The sequence below is a fragment of the Gossypium hirsutum genome, chromosome D07 (genome assembly GCF_007990345.1).
Source record: "Gossypium hirsutum isolate 1008001.06 chromosome D07, Gossypium_hirsutum_v2.1, whole genome shotgun sequence".
NCBI lineage: Eukaryota > Viridiplantae > Streptophyta > Magnoliopsida > Malvales > Malvaceae > Gossypium > Gossypium hirsutum.
Genome location: NC_053443.1, coordinates 4,412,036 through 4,420,769, shown reverse-complemented (window position 1 = coordinate 4,420,769; position 8,734 = coordinate 4,412,036). Strand labels below are relative to the sequence as shown.

Sequence of the window (8,734 nt, the reverse complement as noted above, 5' to 3'; positions counted from 1 at the left end):
GTGTGATCCTTTATGGGTGTGATCCTTTTATGTGTCTTGATTTTCTAAGTGTGATCCTTTATGAGTCGTTTTTCATGATATATTTAAGTCTTGTTTGTAGCTTTTGTGCCTCTTTTAATAAAACTTTTATTTGCCGAGAAAAGAAATGTACAGTAATAAGTTACCGATAGGGATGAGTGATATAAAGAGATGATTCAGACGCTATTAATCAGTTTCCTGCCGCCTCAAGAGCGAGGTTCAAACTACAAAGCAATGCAGTATCTTGCAGAGAGAATGAGAGAGGCATACCAACCACACACACATACATTTATGTATATACACGTCCATGTTACCTTCTCTTTTACACAATTCCTACATGAAATGAATACCATATATCCTTTACTGCACCAATAACATCCTGAAATATTTTTTTTTTAATTCCAGTTAACCCATACAAATTTAGAAAATGTTCATTTGACTAGTTATAAGATTATTTTTTTACATTTAATGTATTGCTTTTACAAAGTTCAAAATAATATACCTTTTATTAATATCACATTAACTATTGCCAGTTAAGCATCGGTTAACATTTTTCTTTAAGAAAAAACAATTTATTATTTGTATTTTTTCCCTAAAATATCAGCTTAACCTGGTTGGATTTTAGTTAACATTTTCCTTTCAATTTAATTATAAAAAATCATATGAGTAAACTTCCTCTTTCTATTTACAGCAAATTAATGCACCTTTGGCTCATGAGTGATGAGGGGACATTGGTTAACGCCGTGAAATCCAACTATCACAGAGTCCATCAAACTCTCTCCATATGATACATGAAAATATACTTTGCGATTTTGGGTTTCATGATATTCAAATTTCACTCTCATTGCTTTAAGTTTCAAACAATTTTAGGTTTCAGGTTTACTGTTACCCGTTATTCCCAAATATATGGCGCAATATATATACATACATATGACAATTACTTAAGTGAATAATGGACTATAGTTGAAGAAAAGAAGGGAATGAGATACAAAATTCGCCCCGCTCCTCCGCTGCGGTTGTCGCAGGGGGTCAGGATCAGGGTCGCATTCATTTCATCATAATACCAAGTATAATTTGACAGAGTTGGTAATACTTCCAAACTTTCCTTTTCTTTGAAACCCTAATTTTTCATGGGGTTAATAACCAAGTTCATTCATCCGATTCTTCACTGAAAATGATTTTCTACAAGAGATTTAGGGTTGGAATCTTAGTATGGGTTTGGTTGAAGGGACTTATATGTCTAACTATAAACCCGGTCACACCTATAAGGAGAAAAAAGAAACCCTTTATTTGCTCTTCAAGGTCCCAGCATTTGATGCCAGCCGTGGGCACTAGTACTAAAATTTAACCTTTTTATTTTCTCACCATATATTATCAGCTTCACTCTCTTTTATATTACCCTCATTGGATCTTATCTATCTCTTTCCTTCTTCTCTTTTCCCTTTTCTCTCTCTCTCTCTCTCTCAGAATAAAATTTCTATATATGAAGGACATTTAGTTTACTGTCGTGATACATAACCCGGTTTTAAAGAAAGGAGTTGAGTGAGAATAATAAAAGCTCTTCCTTTAAGCTTCCAACTTATTCTTTCATCTTGTGGTTTTTGTTACTTTGTTGCAGATCGAAGCTATTGATTCTCTTTCCCTTTATCTTATCTTCGTTGCTCTAAGTTTTGATTTAATTCTTTTGCTTGAAAGACATGTCGACCTGCACCAACCTTGCGCCTGAGCAACTTTGCTATATCCCTTGCAACTTCTGCAACATAGTTCTCGCGGTATCTGATCTCATATATAAATATAATATGTATTCTTTTTAATGGGTGGATCTGCTTCCTTTATTTTATGTTCACAGTTCTTATCAGCAACCCACTAACTCATTATTTGGTATCTTATTTCTCGGTGTCTATGTTTGGAAGAAGAACAGTTTAGATCCCGATAAAAGCTGTTTTTGTTTCGGAGATCAGTTCTCCCGTGTTCTTATTTATTTATTTATACTGAAATCCATTGATTTTCATACTGGGGTTGCTTGTTTTTTTCTTAGCAGTCAGGTCCCCGTCTTTGGACTTTTTCTTTTTCTTCTTCTTTTGCAGTAAAAAAAAAAAGTAATAATGCAAAGACCCAGAGAAGGAGGGTGTGACTTGTGAGAGAGAGAGAGAGAGAAAGGGGGGTGGGCTTGGAGATTACTTCTTATTTAATAATATTATTATGTTATTTATAGTAAATAGAAGAGTTTATTTTAACGTCCAAAGTCCAAACACTGGCATTTTGTTGATAATCTGATGAGGACAACTCCTCAACTCCCTTGGTTTGCTATTGTTGTTACATACCTTTCCCTTGCTAAAAACACTGCTACGGCCTGCTTCCTCTGCTAACTCAGCTTCTTTAGCTAATGGGGAAATGAGCAAAAGAAGATCTATCTACTTTGATCATTTCCCAGAAAACACCCATCTCAAACACATTAAGAAACCCACCATTCACCCAAAATTTTACTATTACTACTATCTTCTTTCCATCCAACCAAAAAAAAAAGAAGAAAAACTCAAAAACCCATTTCTCTTCTTCTCTCCATAATTAATGTCCTAGTTTTCCTTTTTTGTTGATCGAGTATAAAAAGAATCCAATTTTTTTTATGCTATAGCTGATCTGGGATTTTATTTCAGTTTTTTTACAGTTTACAATTGAATCTTCCTTTGCAATCATAGTATTTGAGAAAGACATAGTACAGTATGTGGTAGCTTAATTGTATTGAATTAATACGCAGGTAAGCGTTCCATGCAGCAGCCTATTCGATAGTGTGACAGTCCGGTGTGGGCACTGCACCAACCTATGGTCGGTGAACATGGCGGCTGCATTTCAGTCACTGTCATGGCAAGATGCTCAGGTGATATGAATCCTGTTTGTATTTATGCCTCCCAAACTAGGGCTTTTGGGTTCCTCCACATTTTCTTCTTTTCCATTTAAAATATAAGCCAAAGCTTTAGGAGAATTTTTTAGTTTTTTTCCTCCTCTATGAAATAGTTGCAGTACTCACAGGAAGTGGAAACCCTAGCAGCCGCCATCTTGGAAATTGTTTTATTCACTCTTTTATATATATAGAGAGAGAGAGAGAGAGAGATGGATTTTACCCACACATTATGTTTTTTTCATTCTTCTTCTAAGGGCTGCTACTTTTGGTAGCTTGATTTGATTGACATATAAGTTAGGGTTCTTAGGTTTAATGATTTTTTGTTTTTGGAAAGAAAGAAAGGGAAAAAATCGGTAGATTTGTGAGAATTCCTTGGGTTAGAAACTGATTTAGGGCCGGCCTTAAATGATCTTATTTATGTCCCTATGTTTCTTAAATGACGCTGCAATTCTAACAGATTCAGTCACTTCAATGCTGGTTTTGCTCCTTCTCTCTCTCTCTCTTACAACATCATTTCAGATCAGTGGACTCAGCTTTATCTCTTTCTCTTTTTCGCACCTTCCTCTATGGTTGCTTCCAACTTGCATCTCTTCCATTTGTTCTTTTTTATTATTATTTATTTTTGGCAAAAACTACACAAATGCTTCATGTTACCATGAAATAAAATAAAAGAGAGGACCCAATTATGAAAATATGGCTCTCTTTTTCTTGATTGATGATATAATCTTAAAGTTGGAATTTTTATAGGGAGCCAGTTATGCAACACAAGATTACAGGACCGATCAGGGCTCCTCTTCCAAATGCAACACCAAGTTCTCAATGCGAGCTCCTTCCAAAAATGCTACTGAGGAAAGGGTAGTTAATCGACGTAAGTAAATTAAACTAATCTGTGTTTTTGTTTAATTAAGAAATAATTTCACAACTTATAAAGGTATTATTATTTTCATTTTCAGCTCCCGAGAAGAGGCAGCGAGTGCCTTCTGCATACAACCAGTTCATAAAGTAAGAAAATCGCACTCCATAATTTGTATACATGATAGGGGTTAATTTATATGAAAAAAATATCGTTATGAAATTGATGCAGAGAGGAGATCCAAAGGATCAAGGCCAACAATCCTGATATCAGCCACAGGGAAGCATTCAGCACTGCTGCTAAGAATGTATGTTCATTTAAGGCTGCAGAAACTTTCATCAGAATGACTGACTTTTTTAAGATTTTCATATCAAATATTTTTGGCTATTGAGTATTGACCCACCTCCTTTTATATAATATAGTGGGCGCACTTCCCTCATATTCATTTTGGGCTCATGCTGGAAAACCAAAAATCAAACTAAGATGGATGATGTAAGTGTATGAATCCCCTTTCTCTCTCTCTCTCTCTGTAGACATTTCTATTTATGGAAAGTTGAGAAATCATCCTTGAACACTATAAATTGATGGGAATTTGGGAAAGAATTATTAGCAAATATATCCTTAAAGATTATATCAGTGAAGATAAAATGGTAGGCCAAGTATATTCCATATCTGATTCAATAAACCCTCCCTTTTTATTAAGGCCATGCACATACAGCAAGTGAAAGGGTAGTTGATTATTTTATGGGATATTGAATTTCATGATTTTGAACAGGCAGTCATGGCAAGGAGTCTGACGAACAAAGTACCCTAATTCCCAGTTAAAGCTATGGTTTGGACATGTGTGTTTTTAAGGCATGAATTTATATCCTTTTATGTTATTAATTTACTCCAACTCAGTTATGTTCTCATCCTCATAAAATGAACCTATACTAATAATAAATTCCACTTAAGAATAAATATATTCTTTGTGAAAATCAAGAGTCTTTAGTAATTACATTACTTCAATTATTTAGTTCTCTTGCATCCATGATATAGATTTACTCATTTCTCATAATTTTGAATACAATTTTAACATTGTATATCTCCACAAAACTCCATTGCTATAAGAGGGATGGCACCTTTTCAATAGTTTTTTGAACCTAATAAAAGAAAAGAAAAATACTAGCAAGCTTCTTTTTTTTAAAAAAAAAATTCTATCACAAATCTAATGGTAGTGAAAGATTAACATAAATCTATAAGTGTACAATCAAGGGTAGTTTATCAAAATTATTTTAACCTAATAAAAGAAAAAAAATTACTACCAAAGATTTTGGATCAATTTTCAAAATGGATAGGAATAGCAATCACCATCATGCTGGAGTATTGGATCCTGACTTTGATTCATTTTCTCCATTTTCCTTCAACTCACTTTCATTTTGCCTTTTGGTTTTTGTACTCTACTAACCCTAAAAAATACCTCAATTGTATATATTTTTTTCTTTTCATTTTGATAAACTACACTTATTGTATGGTTATATTTATGTCAGTCTTTTACTATTTATGCTAAAGTTAAAAAAAGGATTAAAATTTATTTTCATTTTTTTTACTAAAAAATTTTGCAAAATTGAAAATTTTAAAAATAAGGACTTTTAATTTTAATTTTAATTGATAAATTAACCCTATTTCAAGTATATATAAATACATATTTAACCTTTTAATTTCTCATGTTTCTATTACAATAAAATAAATAATAAATATGTTTTCATATTTTTATATTAGAATATATTTTCATTTTCATTTTCATTTAAGAAATTGAGTTTTCTAATTTTCAAAAAATAAAATAGAAAATATTTTCATTCACACATCTTAAAATGATTTATTTTTGTTCACTAGAATTTATTTCGCATGTGATATCAAATGCAAAGTAATTTGACATAACTATTAAAGATATAAAATTTATTATTTTTTAAAAATTACTAAAATTTATTCAAAAACATATACTAATTTAATTTGTATAAATTAATATCAATTACATCAAACTTCAATAAGCAATTTAAGAATTGTGGCAATAGTGATTTCATTTATGAGTTAAATGAGATTAACTTGGTGATTAAGGATTATTATATAGAATCTATTTGAATTCGAATTTTTAGATAGCAAGTGGTATGTCTTTATTTAGACAATTTCCTTTGAATATAATATGTTGTGTAAGTATATTCCTATTGTGGGTGGGTGATTACTAATTTTTTAATTCTACATTATAAAAAAAAAAAAGGGAAATTGAAGACATCAACATTTCGTATCGATATCAATATTGATTATATTGATCTATGCATTTCGTTACGATAAACTATAATAAATTAAAACTTTAAATTATATTTTTCTTTTTGGTGAAAATTTTAGCTTAGACATTTCATCCTATTCTGCCTACATTGAATTCAATAATTTATACCACACTACTAATGAAAATACGTATTTATTGTAATTAAATACAGACTAACTTCAATTTCATCCAACTTAAATGACTATTTTGATGAAAATACATTAGTTTAATTAAATTTAATTATAATATATACTACTATAAATAAACGTAATGTCATTACAGTTTTACCACTTGACACGTGTTTTTGGTTAGCCTTTTGGTTTTTTTTTTAATTATAAGATAAAGGTCAAATTTCAGTTTTGACACCTATATTATACTAAAACTTAAGTTTAATCTATATACTTTATTTATTTTTATTTAATTTAGTTTCTCTACTTTTATAATGTCATTAGTTAGCCTAAATAATTAATATTGTTAATTATTTCAATAAAAATGTTAGCGCTAATTTTTCTTAAGAACACTACTCCAACAAAAAAATTTATCTTATTATGACGAGTTAAGATGATGTTTTTAAGAAAAATCCTATTGAATATTTTTAACATTATTTTTATTGTTACATAACTACTCAATGAATATATATTTTTTTATTTCAAAATGTTATGGACAATGGTAATATCTTATACCTTCTTGTAGAGTTTTTTTTTTTATTCTGCTAGCAATGTATAGAATAATTACCCTAAACGTTAACATAAAAATTAATATTGTATATTTTTAATTAATAAAACGAATTTTATGGGATAATCTTGTTGTTGAATGTATAGGGTGATTTTTATTTATTTATTTATTTTGGATTTGTTGAATGATGAGTTCCATTTATGAAGTTTATTGATGAATATTTCATATTTTAAATTTATTCAATATTATTCATTTTATATTTGTATATGTTTGACATATACATATATAAAATATTTTAAGAAATATCAATAAACCCAAAATAATATACCGAAACACATTGATATATATATACATGCTAATACTAATATTTAATAATTGAAAGAATATTTTAAAATTCTATTTTATGTTTCCAATATATCCTTAACAAAATCAACTCCAATAATTCATATTTAATAAATTTTTTATGAAACTTGATTTCTTTTGATTATATAATCTCGAATCTTCCATATACTAAGTAAAAGCAAAGAAAAAATCTTTTCAATTAATTAAATTAATTGCTTGATCTTCATTTGGTAAAGAAGTGATGAAAATAATTATGAGTTTTGTTTAGAATGAAAGATAAAATGAATTAATTAAATTAATTGTAAGGATTTTTTTTATTTGCTTTTAGCTTAGGAAGATTCAAGATTATATAATTAAAAGAAATTTAAATTTCATAGAAAATTATTAAATATGAGTTACTTGAGTTGATTTCGTGAAGGAAAATTTGGAAACCTTAATAAAAATTTAAAATATCCTTTCAATTATTAAATATTAGTATTAGCCTATATTTATATCAATGTGCTTCGGTATATCATTTTGGGTTTATTGATATTTTTTAAAATATCGAAGATGAGTTATTTGATTTGATTTTAATTTGAAAGTATAAAATACAATGTTAAATTTTATAAGGATATTAAATTATTTATAACAATTAATTTTAATATTATAGTAACAAATCGACTGACACTATCAAGGGATAAAAGAAATTTAAATAAATTTAATTGAATTTGATTTTTAAAATTTAAAATGGTAACAACAGACGTTCGATAAGCATAGAGGGCAAATGGTAACTTCTCATGCCAATATTTATAAGTCTCAGTCATTTTCCCCACAATCTTCTTAATATTCTTATTGGCTGCCTCTACTACACCATTCATTTTTGGGAGATATGGTGACGAGTTATGGTGTTTGATCTTGAATTAACTACAGACCTCTGCTATCGTACTGTTTCTCAAGTTCAATGCATTGTTAGATATAATCCTTTTTGGCATTCCATACCGACACATGATCTCTTTCTTTAAGAATTTGCTGACTACCGACTTCGTGACATTGACGTAAGAAGTGACCTGTACCCACTTGGTAATGTAATCAATGACTACGAAGATGAATCGATGCCCATTGGAAGCTTTTGGCGAGATCGGCCCAATGACATCCACCCCCCTCATAGAGAAAGGCCATGGAGAAGTCATAACATGAAGATGTGAAGAAGCATATGAATTTTGTCTCCATAAATTTGACACGTATGACATCTCTTGGCATAAATGATACAATCCTCTTCCACGGTGGACCAATAATACCTGAATCTCATAATTTTCTTGGCCATTGCAAAACCATTAGCATGTGTTCCGCAAACACCCTTATGGACCTCATCCAAGATTTTCTTAGCCTCAACAGCGTCCACACATCTTAGTAGCACCTTATCCTTTCTTCTTTTGTATAGGATCTCCCCATCTAAGGCATAATCATTGGCCAGCCTCCTCAGCATCCTTTTATCATTCTCGGTTGCCTGATCAGGGTATTCACGATTCTTTACATATCGCAGTATATCGTTGTACCAAGGGTGATCATCTTTTTCCTCTTTCTCGATGTTGTAGCAATGAGTCGGAGCCTCATAAATACTCATCTGGATAGGTTTTACATCCTCTTGTTTGTTCATTTT

General features: G+C 30.3%; 1 protein-coding gene across 3 annotated transcripts; it reads left to right on the top strand.

Moving 5' to 3' along the window:
- The first annotated feature begins 1,247 nt into the window (after window positions 1–1,247).
- Window positions 1,248–4,750, top strand: LOC107953694 (axial regulator YABBY 5). Of its 3 annotated transcripts, none has more exons than XM_016889080.2 (8): window positions 1,323–1,560; window positions 1,714–1,790; window positions 2,777–2,896; window positions 3,668–3,788; window positions 3,874–3,922; window positions 4,005–4,080; window positions 4,196–4,265; window positions 4,549–4,750. In XM_016889080.2, the coding sequence occupies exons 2-7, from the start codon at window positions 1,716–1,718 to the stop codon at window positions 4,253–4,255; spliced, it is 501 nt and encodes a 166-aa protein (XP_016744569.2). In that variant the 5' UTR covers window positions 1,323–1,560; window positions 1,714–1,715; the 3' UTR covers window positions 4,256–4,265; window positions 4,549–4,750. The 3 variants fall into 3 exon arrangements, with proteins under 3 accessions (XP_016744567.2, XP_016744569.2, XP_016744568.2); XM_016889079.2 differs by having other exon boundaries at window positions 1,380–1,555; XM_016889078.2 differs by having other exon boundaries at window positions 1,248–1,790.
- Window positions 4,751–8,734: the final 3,984 nt, after the last annotated feature.